This window comes from Mauremys mutica, chromosome 12 (genome assembly GCF_020497125.1).
Source record: "Mauremys mutica isolate MM-2020 ecotype Southern chromosome 12, ASM2049712v1, whole genome shotgun sequence".
Taxonomy (NCBI): Eukaryota; Metazoa; Chordata; order Testudines; family Geoemydidae; genus Mauremys; species Mauremys mutica.
This window is the reverse complement of record NC_059083.1, coordinates 81,802,119-81,820,086: the sequence shown is the minus strand read 5'-3', so window position 1 is coordinate 81,820,086 and position 17,968 is coordinate 81,802,119. Positions and strand designations below refer to the sequence as shown.

The 17,968-nt window shown below is 52.5% G+C and overlaps 1 protein-coding gene across 37 annotated transcripts in view; it reads right to left on the bottom strand.

Annotated features, from left to right (window-relative positions):
• Positions 1-17,968, bottom strand: part of RBFOX3 (RNA binding fox-1 homolog 3) — a 352,384-nt gene that overhangs the window by 58,216 nt on the left and 276,200 nt on the right. The window contains exon 1 of one of the 37 annotated variants that reach the window (XM_044981516.1): positions 7,863-8,051. The exons of 35 other annotated variants lie outside the window; for them this stretch is intronic. In XM_044981516.1, the coding sequence (XP_044837451.1) occupies positions 7,863-7,964 (102 nt within the window). In that variant the 5' untranslated portion in view covers positions 7,965-8,051. Of the gene's footprint in view, positions 1-7,862; positions 8,052-17,968 lie in introns of those variants that run through there. One more of the 37 variants, XM_044981519.1, reaches the window with a different exon arrangement.

Below are 17,968 nucleotides of genomic sequence, written 5' to 3'. Positions count from 1 at the left end.
GCAGTCAGCCTCAGAAAGAAACTCCAACAGCAGGCTCCAATGCAACCCCTCCTTCCTACTGGGCCTGGTGCTCCTGCTTTTCTGGGGCCGGTGGGAGATTTAGAGTTAGTGGGACCCCCAGCCCTGTGCTCAGCTTCATGTTTGGGGCTCCTCCTTGGGCCCCAGCCAAGAAAAAGAACATTCTCCCTTATCTCCCCCTGCCCCCGTTTCTCATTCTTTTTTCCTTCATCCTCCTCCTATAAGTAATAGGAAGGAAATGATAATAAAGTGAGGTACCTTGATTGGTTTTGTAATCTAACTTATTTTTTCACAAACCACTTGAAAATCGCTGAGGGTCTCAGCAGACCACTTACTGATCTTTCTAAACATTGTTTGTACCGTTAGCTAACTATTGTAAAGTGCTTTGGATAAGAGCGCTTTATAAAAAAACCTTGGGGTGCGGGGTCTGGCCAGGACTTAGGGTGAGGGAGAGGGCTCAGGGCTGGGCAGGAGGTTGAGGTGTGGAGCTCTTACCTGGGGCAGCTTCTGTTTGGTGCGAGGGACGTGGGGGGGTGGAGGAGTCAGGGAGGGCAGGGGGCTGGGGGCGTGTGAGGGGGGTGCAGGAGTCAGGTCAGGAGGTGTGGGTTGGGGTCTGGGGGGTGCTCCCAGCCCCCTGCCCTGAGTGGCTCATGGCAGAGGGTGGGGGGGGTATTTGTAGGGGGAGTGCAGGGGTCCTGCCTTTGTTCCACCCTGCCCCAATTCCACCCCCTTCTCCAAGGCCCCGCCCCCACCTCCCCCAGTGCACTGAGGCCCTGATCCTCCCCCTCCCTCCTGGCATGCTGGGAGGGGTGGGAACGTGGCACGCTCAGGGGAGGAGGCAGGGAAAAGGTGGGGGAGGGGGGAGCTTGGCTGCCAGTGGGTGCAGAGCCTGAAGCAGGAGCCCCAGGAGCCGGCAGGACCAAGCTTCTGCCCCCACAGCTGCCCAGCCCTGGGGCCCCCTGTTGTTGGGGGGCCCTGTGCCAGGGCACCCAGTGTTTTACTCTAAATCCACCTCTGTCTGTGGCTGTGTGTTACCTGGAGTTAACTCGAGTGTTGGCCCAAGCTCAAGCCCTGTCCACACACAAAGCCCTTAGAGCGGGGGGTGGGGTGCTTTTACGTCACGCTGTCTAGGCTCCAGCTCAAGGTGGCTGCTAGCGCAATCGTTCCAAGCAGCAATCCAGCGGGTCAGGATAACCTTGCTGTGTGGGTGCTCTCGCTAGGGTAACCTTAGAGCACGTAACTCAAGTGCAGACACCTCCAGTGAAAATACAGCCTCAGACACATCCTAGGTGCTCAGAGGCCTCCAAGGCCTGAATCACTTCAAGCGACATTTCAGGTCCCTTCCCGTTTCCCGCTCACCCTGCTTGAGTGGCCTAGGTCTCAAGCCCTGCCGCAGACCTCCTAATTCCAGCTGGGTGGGTGGAGGGGCTGCCTGTGCTCTCCCAGAGCCGTTCTCCTGACATGCTCAACAAGGCATGTGCCTCCACCTGCTCCCCAACATGGCAGTAATCCCTGGCATACTTTATTAAACACCAACATGCTGGAATGGCAGCAAGACATGTTCATGGTCCCAGCTGGGACACTCTTCCTTCCTGGAGTCCAGCTCACTCATGTGTCTTGCGCCTCCCTTAGCATTACAGACCCACCATGCACTTAGCAACGTTCAGCTCTGCCTGCACGTGCCCATCCCTGAGCCGTGTACTCACCCATTTGCATACACTCTTATGCACAGACCTGCCTCAGACAAACTTCCTATGCACATACACATCTGTGTTCATCTACACAGCCGCCCCCCATGCTCAAGTACACGTATACGCACACTGCTTTTCACACACAAGTTCACATCTAGCCCCCACGCTAGAGATGTGCTAAGAGTTGTTATTATTCATGAGCATGGACACAGTTCAGACTGAACGCTAAGCGCGCTATCACTCCTGCGGGTCCTCAGAACACTTGCCTGGCCATTCTGGGGCAGAGCTGGCCCATCTAGTCCAGGATCCTGTATCGGACAATGACTAGCACCGCACACCTGAGGAAAGGCAAGAAACCCCACAGTAGCAGAGGTGGTGAAACCTGCACACAGGGAAGTCTCTTCTTAACCCCTGTTAGAGACTGGCTGAACCTTGAGCTTTAATATCCCTTCCAAGACTTTCAGCATTAGCTATGCTAACTGCAGATATTCTGGATATCCATATTACTGTCCAATCTCACACTGAATCTTGCTAAATTGCTGGCCTCAACAACATCCTGTGGCAGTGAGTTCCATAGCCTAACTGTGTTACGGAAAAAGTATTTTCTTTTATCAGTTTTGAATCAGCCACCTTCCCCATCACTGACTGTCCCCTTGGTCTTGTGTCATGAGACTGGGAGAGCAGCAGCTCCCAATCCCCCCTCTCTAGACCAGTCCTCCGCCTATACACTTTCATCATGTCCCTCTGTATTCATCTCCTTTCTAAAGGAAACCATCTGAATTCTCATCTCCCTTCTCTGAGCCCTCTGCATTGTCCTTTCTGGGCAGGGCTGCCAGCACTACACAGAGTATCCAGATGAGGCTGCACCACTGATTTACGGAAGGGCATTAGGATATTTCCCGGATTACTCCATCCCATTCCTTGTGCATCTGAACATCTCGTTTGCTTTTTGGCTGCAGCTGCACCCTGAGCAGGTCACCACTGAGCTGTCTGCAGTGAGGCCCAGGTTCCTCTCCTGAGTTGATACAGCTACTGTGGGCCCTGTCAGGTTTTCTTGCACTGCAGGCCGTTTGACCCAGAGGGGAGGCGCCTCTCTGGTACCTCTCTGGTACCTCTCCTTCCCCCTGCAGAGTCTCCTGCTGGACTTGTGGCTGGAGCAGTTCTGTGCCGCTTGGCCTGGACAGGGAGCAGTTATTTGTTTGGCCAAAGATCCTTAAAGCCCAACAAGCCCCGTGTGTTAAATCACCAGAATCCCATTTACAGCTGTCAGCAGGAATTGGGGGTGGGAGGAAGCAGGAGGATTCACAGACCCCTCATAGCAGAATTAACTAGGAAGCCTCAGTGTCCCTGTGGTTTTGGTAACCCCCCTGGAGGAGACAGAAATATGCTGAGTTCGAGACCCCACCCAAACCAACAGGCTACGCACTTCTGTGCCGGACCGGGACAGCTGCTCAGTTAGCGCCGCCAAACTAAACACCCTGGCCCACCCCACCCCCAGAACCAACACTGCGGCCAAGCAATTTGATAAATTGTTTGTTTTGATACTGCACCTTCTGTTTTTAGCATCAGGATCTGAGTGGGGGGGAGGAAGGGGGCAGGTGTTGTGTGGCGAGAGGCTGGGTGGGCATGCTGAGTTTGCTATCACAATTACCCTTTCTGCTTTGTTAAAACGTATCCCTCCGCTGATCAACTAGAATACCGGAAAGAGTTCCGGAATCGAAGCTGGTCACCCAGCACCACAGTATTAAAATACAAGTACACCTCTGACAGGGATATTGCCAGGCAGCAGAGGCCGAAAATGTCATTGCTGGGGGGAAACTGGTTTTATAAATGCTAACATGAATATACATATTTTAATATTTTTTAATATAACATTTTCTTTGGCTTGAGCTTTCCCGTGCTGTGTCTGGAGCCCAAGCACTGCAGCATCGGGCCAGGGCTTAGAACCAGAAAGTACGACCAAAGAGTCAGCTGTTGGTTTGCAAACATAAGTCAAATAGAAGCAGCAAACAAATGGCACAAAGGCTGGAAAGGCAATGAGATTTAACAAGAAACTATCCAGTGGCTAAGATGTTGCTAGTAATAATGAAACATCTTCTCTCTAAAAATGAGAGATTTTTAACCTGACAGCAACCCTCTAGGATAGGGTTTTCCAAACAGCCTGTAGCAATGGCTGCTCCAGTGAGCACCCTGAGCTGATGCCCAGTGTGAGAATGCACTTGACTCACAGAGTCAGGTCACTTTTAAAAAGGGAGGCACCTTCTAATGCTTAAACAATCCCTGGGGGTTATTCAGCAGTTAGTTTAGCCCAGGGGTTCTCAAACTGGGGGTCAGGACCCCTCAGGGGGCTGCGACATTATTACATGGGGGGTCGCAAACGGTCAGCCTCCCCCCCAAAACCCGCTTCACCTCCAGCATTTTAATGCTGTTAAATATATAAAAATGTGTTTTTAATTTATAAGGGAGGGTCACGCTCAGAGGCTTGCCGTGTGAAAGGGGTCACCAATACAAACGTTTGAGAACCACTGGTTTAGCCCTTCCGTCAATTAACTCCCTTTAACCTCTCCAGCCAGCGCAGAGAGGAGTTACTGCACACCATGCCCTGAGCCCAGACTTCCAGAGCTCTCGAATGGTGGCCGTGAGGCCCGGAGCCCAGGCTGCACCCCCAGGCCAGCGAGATGTCATCTTTTGTCATGATGTTTAAGACACTTTTTGACAGTGACCGACTCCTCTGAGTAACTTGGCTGAACAATCAGTCTCTCTCCCTATAGCGCTCAGGTTCCCACTGAACCCAGCCTCACTGGAACTCTTGCTCCTACCTTTCCTCATGCCGCCTGCTCTGGGCGAACTCCTCAGACCTGTGTCCAGCTAGTCTGGTTCCTGCACACAATCCTGCACTCAACCAGGGCCCCCAGCATGCACTCTAGCAGCCCCTCTTCTCCCAACTTGATCCTGAAAACCCCACCTTGCTGCAATCCCAACCCGGGGAAGTGTGCTTGAGGATTGTGACCCGGAGCCCACGCAGTGCATCAGATGGCTTTGCACCATGCAGAGAGCTGTGTAACAAGGCTACCAGCTGCTGGGAATGAGGAAGGGCAGCACAGCTGCTCCCGAGGAGCTGATCTGAGCGAACCACAAGAAGCATGCAGCTGCCTTTGATGAGCTATTCACAAACACCAAAGACCATACTGCAGCTGGATTGTCCCTGGCATTTGGTTAATAAAAGTTTTGCAGACAACTTCATTTTGCGGCTGTCCCATTAAATGTTAGCATTAGAAAAAACATTGGTGCTAAGAAGCCAGAGAAGCGCGGTAGGGCTTCTTTATACCAAAAAACCCAAGGGACTGAGTAGTTTTCTGGCTGATAGAGTGTATGTCCTATTCCTAGGGATTTAAGCAAGGAATGTAGGGCTTAGTTAAAATGACTCTCGTGATATGACAGACATGTTTACGGTATCTGCATCTCTGTCTGTGTATAGAGAGCACACACCTTAATGATCCATGCGCATTAGCAACACACTCTAGGAATAGTCACACGCATATGCACAATGACTCTGATTTTCAGAACTGTGGAGCATCTTCAAAATCAAGTAAGTCCTAAAGTTCCATATATCTTCTCTCTCTCTTCACACATACACTATGAGATATACACATGTGTACATATATACACACATATTATAAATAGGTTAGATCTATCACAGAAACATTATGAATATCTAAGTTATCTTCACTTTCCATGTCCAGCCTTTATGCAAAGATACATTTAAAAAAGAAAAAGAAGTTTGAGCTAAATTCATTCCATTGTTTCTGGGTTATGTGCAGGTGAAATATGTCCAGTCTGCCCCTGTAAAGCATAGTTCCATGGCTACGGATGGCATATACACCGGTAGATAGTATTATTATCGTAAGTGTGCTTTGTTCATAGGATTCTTGATGTAATTCACATGTAAAATCCATAGTGAATTTCAGAAACAAACTAGTGATGCACAATAAATGAACTACTCTATGGTCAGTAACCACAGTGTGCCACATACAGGAGATCCATTACTATGGACCCAAGTATGGCACAGCTGTGTGCTACGAATGGTACTGAGGTGACCTCTGGCTCTTTGGTCCCTTGTGCTATTTTTGATGTCTCTTTGCCTGGCTTCTTGTTGCTATGTTTACCAAAGAGTCCATCCCCAATCCTGAACACAGCCTCTCACCACAGCCAAACACAAGGGAAGAGGAAAGAGATTTGGGCTCGTATCTCACTATTTGGGTAAAATACCAACGCCAAACCCTCCTTTCTGACCAACATTTCCAAACTGCTGCCAAAGAGCAAGAGGCTTCTGGGAGAGCAAAGAGAGAGAATCCCAATTCAAACAAACAGGGTGATGAAAGGAGCAAGAACTCACTGGGAGCAAATGAGAGGGAGTGACGGAGCCGCAAATGAGATGAAAGCCTCTCCTTCTCCCAGACCCTACATTTCACTTCTGTGCGCTCTTCAGCCACGGCCAGGCAGCAAATCCACCCTACCCAAACCACCTGTTTCCAGTGCATCCTGCACATGTGATGGACGGCGATAGCCACCCCAGTCTCTGGGCAGCTCAGCACAGGCAGCCCAGCGTAGAGGTTTGCAGACTACACAGCTCTAAACATGAGCAAAAGCAGCAGTGCCGTTTGTGAAAGGGAGCGAGGAAAAAAGGAATTACATTTAGAAACTAAAAACTCCCATGGCCCCGAAACTAGCTGCAGGTTCAAAGCCTGAGAATTCCCCAGGGTGCTGCCCTCAGACATTGAACAAAGCTCTCCAGTGACCAGTGGGAATTTTGGGACATTTTTCGCTTGATGCCAAATGCCCAAGCTTCACGCCCGGAGAGCAGGCAGGAAGTCCCATGGAGTCTCCTGGAGGAGGAAGAGGAGGTTGAGATTTAAATACAAAGCCCCTCGGGCTCTCCCGAAGCCCCTCTCTTCAGGAAGGCGCTGTCCAGTCTGAAGAGCAGCTCCTATCGCTTGGCCCCTCATGGCTTTCTAGTATGCGCACACACTCACAGCTCGGAGCTTTGCCTGAAGCGTGTCTGCTTCTTTCAGCAGCAGTAACCCCACGTGTTTCAGAATTCCCCCTTTCCAATGAATGCTGGACTTAGAAGCCAGGCTCTAATGCTGCTCCACTCTCTAGCCTGGGCACATTTTGGTACTGAGCCAACTCAGACCAAGAGTTTTAAAGTCTTTACAATTTTTTAAAGAAATGAAACAAATGCAACCTCCCCATACAAGAGCTTAAGCCCAACAAATGGAACCCCCGGCCCTCAGGTGCCAGCTTGCAGGTGAGATGCGCAGGCCACGCAGAGCGGGCAGGTAGGAGGTTATGAATTTAACTACTCAAAGCACAAAGGGAAGGTTAGCCTGGCTGGGACACAGGGTTTCCGATGCAGCAAAGAGGCTTTTGAAGAGAACACTTCCTCTCCCGAGCAGCGGTCCCCAGGGATCACCAGGTGGGGAACTCACAGCACCAGGACCAACAGACAAGCTGAGAACAGGAAACCCCAGTGAGAAGTTAAGGAACTAACTAATGCACAGGGGAATTCTCCAGCTCTGAGAGATGGTATCAGGAGCTGCCCAAAGTCCTGGCATTCTCCTGAATAAATTAGACCTACTGAGATGCATCTGTGAGCCTCTGTATGAGCACCTGAAACACCCTGATGTATAGTTAATGCTATTTGTGTCTCATACACACATATATGTGTACGGCACGTGTGTGTAATAGATTTCTCTCTTTGCCCACTTCTCCCTGTATGTCATCCACACTATGTAGATCCTGTATTTCTAAAAGTTGAGTATAAATGATTTCTCCTCATTGCTGATGCTGAATAGCAGCTGCGAGGAAGCGAAAGTGCTGGACTCTGCATTTTGCACTGTGCCAGCAGCTCAGCCCCTGGTCAGGCACAGAACCCCGGCACGCAGCAGAAACCTCAACAGAATAACTAGAGAACCAAAAAATGACACTCCCAACCAAGGAACAAAGCAAGTAAACTGCCCGGGTGCCAACCCCGGTGTGGATGAGTTGGAAATGGCCTATCACGGGGTGGGAGGAAGAGGTTCAGCTCAGTGGGTGCTGGCCAGAGAGCACGTGCAAGCGTCCCAGCAAAAACCCAAGAAGGGGGTCACTTACCTGCTGGAGGTAGAGGAAGGCTGGAGGGCAGGGGAGAGAGGGAGGAAGCATGCCTGAGTTGGAGACAAGGAGGCAGCCCGAGTTAGCCATGGAGCACAGCATGTGTTGACAGGTAGCCGTGGAGCTGCTTGCAGTCAGTTTTGTCCTCTTCTATCCACTCTGCTTATTCTCCTTTTTCCTTTCTCTCTCTCCCACTCGGTGCTTCTCCTCCTCCTCTGTCCTGTCCCCTCCCCTCCCCCTTGTGGTGCTATTTGAGAGGATACATCTGAGGAACGCTGGCCTTGCCCTCTGCTCTTACAAGGAAGGAACAATGCTCGGCTATTTACTTTGGTGCCATTAGACACTGGCACTGAATGAATGGTCTGCAACGGAGGGGGGGCTGAAAGGGAGGGGAGGAGAGAGAGAGGGTGAGGGAGTGAAAGAGAAAGGGGCGGGAGGTGGAGTAGGAGGGGGAGTCCCCTGTGCATTCAGACATCAGACTGAGCTCTGTAGAAAATGAAGAGAATCCATAATGACATGAGAACAGCTGATCCCGCACTTAACTCCTCCGATGCTGCAGCACATTTGCAGACTGTTCTCCCCACCTCCCCCTTATCCTCCTTCACAGCCCTGAGACAAATATGCTGCTGGGCTGGTTTTCTGCTTGGCTGGGGAATCGGGTGGGAAGGAGCTGGCCTCCTTTCCAGATACCAGGAGTTTCAGTGATGTAATCCAGGCACATACGCCATGGGAAGGCTGCTGCTGCTGGGAAGCCTGCACTTCCAAACGGAGTGCAGCCAGCCCCCCGGAAGAGAAACCTCACTAACACGCCGCACAGCCCTGAGCTTCGGGATTCTCCAGACCAACCCAGGGAGAGAAACACACCCAGATGTGCACACAGCATCACCCCTCGCCCCTAAAATGCACATGTGCAAACAGTGCCCCGCTGCTTACACAGACACACACACATCTGCATGCATGCACATGGCGACATGCATTGTACACACAGAAACTCATCTCCCCACCCAGAGACACACCCATCTGCTCCCATGTGCACACACCCCCAGACAGGCAGCCATGCATTGTGCGCACACAGCCGCACACTCCTGCAGACATGCACGCACAAACACCAAATCGCACACCCACACAGATGGAAGCCAGCCGACCTTGAAATACGAGTTGTGTTTGGCAGGGTCTGTGGTGACCGCATTACTCTCAAGTGCTGGATGGCTTGTCCCAAATAAGTGTAAATAAATCTAAGCTCCCCAGGTAGGGCTAGTTCCCAGCAGTTTGATGTAATGGGCCCTGGCACGGGATGTGCTGCCTCCTGCAGAGCAGGGTCCCTGAGGAACTGCCAATACATCAGTGCAGTGTAGACAGGGAACTTTGCCTGGAGCACTCAGGAAAGGCGCTCAGATTTTCCCATTACATGGCTCTCTCCAAGGAACATTCCTGCTCACAAAGACCCACCCCAGACTGCTCCCAAGACACCATCGTCTCCCAGGCTGTGCAATGAGCCCATGAACCAAGGCGACCAGCAGGGGTCACTGTAGCAGCAGCAGCAGCTCATGACTAAGGCTAAGATTTTGTCACAGCTATTTTTAGTAAAAGTCAGGGACAGGATGTGGGCAAGAAACAATAGATCACAGAAGCCAAATCCCGCCATCCGGGGCTGAAGTCACAATGGTCATGTAAAATCATGGAATCCATGACCTCCGTGAGCAACTCACAGCCTTATTCATGACTTTCAGGTTCACCCCAGCAATGTTCCCACCCTCTCCCAGCCTGGATCAAAACACAGAGAGTTTGAATCTTGTACTAGTGCACAGTTGGTCCGAGGCACACTGCTAGTGAATTACTAATGTGTGCGTCTATCCTAGCTACCCCGGTGAGATGCCCGTATGTCTGTGTGGGAGAGAGACAGCTACCATACAGAGGGACCATGCTTGTGGCTTTGTGTCCTTCCTTGGGTCCTTCCAGCCCTACAGAACTCCATCCCTCCTCCTTTCCTCAAGCTTCACTGCAGTTACTTCCCTTCAAAGTCCAACCACTGAAGTGCTTGTCACTTCTTGCCATGTGGCCCTAGCACTCATGCAGCCATACAAATTCCAGGTCACATTTTCAGAGAGCTTCAGGGCGGGGTGCATACACAGCTGCTGCGTGTGCAGAGCGGGATCTCTGGCTGAGCTGCCCATGCCAATGACAATTCAGTGCCACCGGTGTTGTCTGGCCACGTTTCAGGGGCCTGCACCACATGGATCTTAGCTTTGGTCACAGCCAGCTACAAAGCAGCCTGGACTGGTTTGTGCTCATATATTTGGGAAACTGAGTCCTGGGTTGGATTCAATTTCCATCTTGGCTGAATAGGATGCCCAAAGGTTTGTTTCTGTCAGCAGCTGCTGATTCCATGTGTCCTTTGGCACCTCCAGCACATGGACAGCTCCGCTCGGAAGCTGGGATTTTCCATATCCCCCTCCCACAAAGTGCCATGCTGCAGCATCCTGGGCATTTGCAGCGGTTCCAGTTTATGCTGCAGATACATGACAGGCAATGCACAATTCCACAGCCCTCCCAAAGGCGCTGACCTCAGTCTCATGGGGCTGACAGGTTGTTAAGCAGCACCAATAAAAGTAATGACTGCGCAGGCCTGGGGCCACTGACAAAGGGAAAATCAAAGCACAAGCGGGCTGCCTTTCTTCTGGGGTGAAAGCCACTGCGAGAGTCTCAGAAGAGGAATGCCAAACAGGCGCTCAGCAAACAGGTCCAATGCCAAGGGGCAGACGGCTTCTGAAAATGGCTAACGCCGTCCCTACCTTGCCCTCTGGTAACTGCAGGGGATCACACAGCAGCACTCACTGAAGGTGCCTCCATCCAAGCTCCTGACATGGGGATCTGGCTGCAGGAAACCTAATCTCCAGGCTAGATGACTGCTACTCCCCCTGGCTCTGTACCCAGACAAGGAACGAACACAGCAGCCTGCCCCCTACAGTTGCAGAGATCTTACACATGCACTGGCTCCCCCTGCACTCCCAGCTCCAAGTCCAGGTGCTGGCGGGATACAGGCACTCTCACAACAGCTAAGATTGCGATATATCCTGTGCTTATCAGAGTCCAGATGCAGTTTCGGGGGAGCTGGAGGCCCAGGACTCTCGAAGATCCTTCCAAAGGGGGTGAGGGAGACCCGTTCCCTCATTGTCTTTGGGTTGTGCTGCAAGACTCACCTCTGCCCCAGAGAGCCTGGAAACCCTAGAGTTGGAGAACTAGGTGGCACTCAGGATGCTCAACCCAGATCCCATGGCTTGATGCTGTGGTGAGATATGCTTTATATATGCAGAGGCAGGCAGGCAATTCTTTTGGTGAGTAAAGGATGAGTTCTCTGAATTCCATACTTGCCTGTACACCCCGCCTCTAAGGCCCCAGTGACTTTTGCACTGTCTTCAGTCAGCCAGAGGGGAACAGTGGAGGGCAATGCCTGGTGCTTCCCACCTGGGAGGCGAGAGAATGAGCTGTGAAATGCTACATACAATGTGTGAGGAAACACAGATGAGACCAGATGGCTCAGGGGTCAGGACACAGAGCCTTTCCCCTCTGCATCGCTGGCTTGATTACGATCCAGGATGGCAGTGACTCAAAGACGTTCCCATCTGGTGGCCAGTGGGAGCAAGCTAAGAGGACTTCTGCCAGAGTAACAGCCCATGTCACAAAATGCATCCATACGCCAGCTGGCAAGAAAGGAAGGCAGAGTGGGCCCTGGAGCTGTGAGCTGCCCTCTGAGCTGCAGGGTCAAGGCATGGGATGGGGCTGGTCATGGATGAGCTTACCTGCCCTGTTGTCCTCCATTTTGAGGCTAGGAGCTCCTGGCCTCCAGGGCTCTCAATCCACACCACTTTCACCAGCGTAACATACACTCATATTTACATTTACACACAGCTAGGCCCCTTCCCCAGCTTGGTTATGAGATGGAAGCAGTAATCACGCAGAATATCAAACCACAGAAGACTCACGGAGCTGTGGAGCTCTGAGGTCCCCTCTCCCCCAGTATTTGGCCTCTTGCAGAGATGGGACCCACAAGCAAACACTGCCCGGGATGCAGGTGGGGGAGTCCCCTCTGGCTCTAGGGCTATTCAGAATCCATGGAGGTGGCTTGACAGGTGGGATCACACTCACCAATGGTCTATAGAGCTCAGTACTCACCTTTTCTCTCTGCTGTTCTCAGTGGCTCTACGCAGGAACTGGGATGGGGCGGGAATGACAGACCCACCTGGGGAATAACTGCCGCTTCAGTTACAATTGCCACAACACAGCCCTCCAGCAGAGGGCACAATCACTCCTAGGAGTTAGCTCCTTCGTTCGGCTTGGAGATGGTGGTGCGCGTTGGTGACAATTTATTCAGGCTACGGCTCCACTACAGCTTAGGGCAGTGTGACTAAACCACCCCCTGAGCGACACAAGTTACACCGACCTGAGCGCTGGTGTGCACCGCGCTATGTCGGCAGGAAAGCTTCTCTCACCGACCTGGCGGCTGTCGCTTGTTGGGGGTGGATCCATGAAGCCGAGGGAAGTGCTCTCTCCTGTTGGCTTACAGCAGCTCAGCCTAATGTCTCTAGTGCAGCTCCAAGTTTGCACTGGGAATGCAGGAGCCTCCGAACACTGGGGCCAGATTGCAAATGGAACCTGGTCTCCAGAACTTCCCAGAGGGACCCTGCTCAGCTTTATGGAGCCTGCGCTGCAGCCCCAGCAGAAACCCCAGAAAACGGAAAATCTCCCTGGAAGGGAAGCTTATTTATCTGTTTAATTAAGATGTGTTCACCAAGCGCACAGATTCTGTTCCATCTGTCTCACTTACAGCCACGTCCCAGGAAAATTAAACATAATAAATATCCGAAGGAGGAAAGCAAAGGGCACATGTGGGCTATGTGATCAAAGGCAGAAGTTGCCCAGGGTTGCAATTCTAAGCACATCTTTCTTTCTGCCCTCGGGCTGGGCGGCAAGGCGCTCACATGCACAGGATGGGGCTGCCATTCTCTCCAGTCAGCACTATTTTATTTTTTTATTTATTTTAAGTAAACTCTTGAGGTTCCTCAATTTTGTTTCCTGCAACAGGAAGAAGGATTCCTCCTGGGGAAAGAAGGAAACGCCTTCACTCGCTGATTCCAAGCCTCAGCAAGCTGGCGCCCTCAAGGGAGAGTCACTTCCAAGCTGAAGAGGGACATTATGGGCTGACAGCACCGTAGTCCTTTGGGCTCCTAAAAGGCAGCTCTGCTAGCCTGTTACACACTTGTGGCAGCCTAGATATTCAGGAGCTGGATTTTCACCATGAAAGTTAATTTACTAATTTTCTTTCTGCAACAATTGGCTCAAAGGCAGCAGAATTTTGCTGGCTTTTGAACCGGGTGCTGAAAGGCTTTGAGGTGCCCTTTGTGCTACTGAGAGTTTCATCATTGCCGGGGGAACACTCGCCCTCCCACCCTTATCAAACATCCAACAGTGTTTCAGGTGCTAGCCTGGGACTTGGTAGACCTCTGCCACAGACTCCCCGTCCCATCTGTGTGGGCCTCAGTACCCATCTATACAATGTAGAATCATAGGACTGGAAGGGACCTCCAGAGGTCAACTAGTCCTGTCCCCTGCTCTCCAGACAGGACTAAGTATAATCTACTGTCCCTGAGAGGTGTTTGTCCAACCTGCTCTTAAAGATCCCCAATGATGGAGATTCCACAGCCTCCCTAGGCAATTTATTCCAGCGCTTAACAGTTAGGAAGTTTTTCCTAATGTCCAACCTAAACCTCCCTTGCTGCAATTTAAGCCCATTGCTTCCTGTCCTATCCTCAGAGGTTAAGAGGAACAGTTTTTCTCCCTCCTCCTTGTGACAAGGGACAAATGCCCTGCTCTGCTGCACAGGGGCTGGAGGACAAATACAGTCAAGTTTGTGAGGAGCTCAGCTGCTGTGGTTGTGGGGGCCAGAAATGCACCTTCGACAGAACGGGGAGATGGAATGACAGCAACAAATGTGATTAGGCTGCAAATGAAAGATTCCACCCAGCTCTCTCTATTGGACATTCTTCCACCCCTCAAAACAAGGGCACAAATTGCCAAAAGTCTCTACCCATGAGAGGCACAAAGCTGAGTAATTAAGGCTGGGAAGTCTGGGCCAAGCTGCATGTGGACCCTGCACAGGATTAGCGGGGGGTGGGGTGGGTCAGACCTAAGGAGCATTGGCAGAGCTAACATGAGGCAGGAATAATCTGAAGCCTGTGGTCCCAGTGATGGGCACTCAGTACTCAGAAGAAATCAAATCCCAAAGGAGGAGGCTCCAAAAGAGAGACATGGGGATGGATGGGGCGCTCCCATTAACTCCAGGCAGCAAAGCACATGCCTCGCCTGCTCCAGGGCCCTGCCAGTTACAGCATCCATGAATTACAAGCGCAGCAGTAGTTAGTCATAGATGTAAAGAAATTCAGTGAAGGCTGGTGAGGGGTCTGCACTCACCTCTGAGCTGCCCTGCAACAAGGGCAGCAGTAACAATGACACCACTCAGCCAGGGCTGAGGGGAAAGGTTTCTCAGGTCCCTTCGGGCTGGAGTCTGCTGCTCTCCCAACTCAGTGTGCTACCCAGAGCCTGAGCCACAAGCCTGCTCCCCTGGGAAACAGCTGTGCAGCTGCTGTTCCCCAGGGAACAGGGGCTGAGGAACCCTCTCTCAATACGGGTACGTCTACACTGCAGTTAGAGGTGTGACTGCAGCTTGGCTAGGCAGACCCACCATAGCGTTAGTCTAGCTACCGGGGCTAAAAAGAGCAGTGAAAAGGTAATGGCACAGGCTGTACAAGCCCGCCCAGGACCCTGGAGACGTACTCACGTTGCTAGCCCTGACCAGGTCTGCACGCCGCATTTTCATTGCTCTCTCTACCTGTCCTAAGGAGATTAAAGTGAGTGCGCGTATGCCTGCCTGAGCTGCAATCAGGCCTTGGACTGCAGCATAGACAGCGCAGATGGAGAGAGTACGAAAGCAGAACAGGAGATGGCACGGCAGGGCCCCCCTCAAATATTACACACACAAATACGCTCCACAGGGAAAAGCAGGATGTTCTTACTCGGACCCAGTCCAAGTTCCCTTTGCTCTGCCCAAGCCTCCTTGGCAGTAGGGGTCGCCCTTGCTCTGCTCGCAAAACAATCCCTGCACCAACTAATCACTTTGGGAAATAATGTCCTTTTGGGGCCTGTCTCTCTGCTGTCCTGCCCACAGCAGCACAATCGGGTGTAAGGTCTAATCAGACCCCAGTGGTGCAGGGCGACATAGGACCAGGCAGCCAGACCTATCTTACAATGAGTTTAAACTCCAGGGATCAGATCCTTCCAAGAGAAGCAAATACCCCATCCCCCCAGATGAGCCGCAGAGCCCATGCCCGTCCTGCTGGCAGTGCAGGACGTGTTGGTCGGGGTTGCTGGGCACGGTGCATTGAGAGACGCAGGTGCCCAGAGTTTAGGAATAGAAGGAAGCAAAGTGCTTGAGCCCCAGCTCCAGTGCAATCTGCTCACGCTGCTCTCTACCTGTGCCTGCTGCCCATCCACAGGCCCCCCGAGGCCAGGGGTGTATGTCTTTGCCATCCCCGTATAATCAGGGTAGATTGCTGATGTATTCCTCTGGCTCCAGCAGGCAGACACAGGGGTTAAACACTGACAGCAAATGGATTGGCCTCCCACCTGGCAATGACAGCATTGTCCTGAGGGAGTGAGCACCTGGCCAGGCCAGCAGCAGGGGAGGCTTGGTTCTTCATAGCTCTTCACCGGGGGCCTATCAGTCCCACCCCCACCCCCTCAGCCACAGGCTGCCCTAGTGCTGCTCAGTGGGCAGGCTGCAGGAGCCATGGCTCCTGGGGTCAGGATTCTGACCCAGCCTGTAACTCAGGGACTCAGTGCTGGGCTTGGCTTTCGAATGGGAAGAGTGCAGTGTCTTCTGGGACCCTTCCTTATCTCTGCCAGATACTAGACAGGGATGGGGGTGCTCCAAGGGGCTCTTCCCTACTGTAGGATCCTACAGCGAAGCCAGGATCCTGGCCCAGGAATTCAGCCTCTGCCCACACCCCTGTTTGTTCAGGCCTGGGCCGCTCAGCAATGCATTCCCACCTCAGTAAATTACTGGGCATTAGCAGTTAGCTGGGTTCAAACCCATGCCTGGCACATTTCCAAACGCTCCCTTGGATTTCCATGGCTTTGGTCCTTTCCCTCAAAGCCACCTAGGGACTTTGTCTAAAAAGCCCTACTCAGCCAAGCACCTCTTCCCCTCCCTGTTCCTGGAGGGTGCCTTGGGGCATGCACAGAACTTGGAGACAAAGCAACAGGGCTTGTTTGCTATTGTCAACACAAGCTGCAAAGATGTGCACCCAGCCTGCACGCCTGGCTGGGGAGATGGTGCTGCTCAGGCGCTGCCCTGCTCACCCCTCCTCTACCAGCTGGATGCTGGGATGGGGGAGGGGGAACAAAGAGAAAATCCACCCCACAATCAGGAACCCATGTGCTGGCCCCAGGAGTGAGGTAGTCATGGTGCTAGAGATACACACCAGAGCCAGGCCGGGGACAGTAAGAACTGACTAGCTGCATGGTCAATGGGAGAAACGGAAGCATACTGTGAGAAATTCCCTCCTCTGCCTGGTACAGACACAATCACTAGGAGAGCTCCGTAACCCATACCCTGCCAGCCCTGGCACACCTCCTCTCCCTGCTGCAGAGCACAACCCCCCACCCCCCGGGGGTCCTGGCTGGACTAGAGGGGGTGTGGGAGCTGAAATCTGGGACTGAGGGACACTGGGAAAATGGGCAGGGGAGCATGAGGGCTACAGGTTAGGATGGAGGGTCACTGGCAGAACTGGGGGTAGAGCGGGGAGAGTCCAGGACTGGCAAACCAGGGGGCTGTAGGCGAGGAGGAAGGGACTTTGGGGCAGAGCTGTGTGGAATAGCTGGGGGCTGCAGGGCAGCATTACATAGCAGTGGAAAAGCCTGGGGGGCTGAATCTTGGATAGTATCCGTCTACAGTGCCAGGCTCCAGCTAGCACTATCAGGTTCCCCGTGCTGAGCCCTGTCTACAGACACAATGTGGGGAATGGATCTAGTATGTCCCGCCCAAGGCTTGGCTGAAGCCAGTTCTGGGCCCCCCGTTGCCATTTGCTGGCACCACCCTTCGGCAGGAGTGCACACTCTGCCCGGAGAGCGACACCACTGTGTTTGCGCTCTCTGAAAGTGTCTTCTGGAGAATGACCCTCAGGAGACGGAGCGCTTCAGCTGGGGAAGAGAGGAGAAATGCCTGCAGCTAGGAGCTGTACTTTCTCTGGCTGGGTCTCGTCTGAAGCCTGCAGGAAAGCCCACTGGTGCACATGGCATTGTGAAAAGGAAATCAACAGTGCATGCATTTGAACAACACAGCGCGGGTGCTTTATTGCCAGCAGTGCGACCGTCTGCTTTCTGAGTGAGACAGAGATGGAGCCGGAGGTGCTTACCTTTAGGCAGCATGTCCAACAGATGCAAGCTGCACCTTCCAGTACAGCAGGCTTACTCCAGGGGCTTTTGTTGTGTTGGAAACACTATTGCAGGGGAATGTGCCTGCTCTCATGGGTCCGCTACCACTGCCCTTACACCTGCCGTGGTAACAGAGCACCTTTCATCCCAGGGCTTCCCCAAATAACAAAGAGCAGCAGCAGTCTGACAGAGAAATCCAGAGGCAATGAGAATGTTTAAGCAGGGATGGAGAATCACCGAGACAGGAAAATGGGAGAATGTGGGCTGCAGAGGAGACGGCTCTTGCACCCACAGTGACCAATTTTTGGTTTTGGGCGGAGGGGGGCTGCATTCTAGTAAAGTGCCCGAGTAGAGGAATATTTGGAAGGTGGGGAGCGGGAAGGGATGAAAGCGACATGGTGTCCTGAGACACTGAGCCTTTCAAAGCTGCTGGATAGGGGACGAAGTGTGGGATTCTGCATTCCCTGTTGTGCATGATGCCCCTGTTTCTGCAGGAGCAGGACCATCCTTCCACCCAGAGCCAAGCCCCCTTTCCTTCCTTCCTTCCTCTGTGCTTGTGGCTCCCAGCGGCTGAGCGAGCCACTGCCACTCTCCAGCCAACTCTAGAAATACCCAGA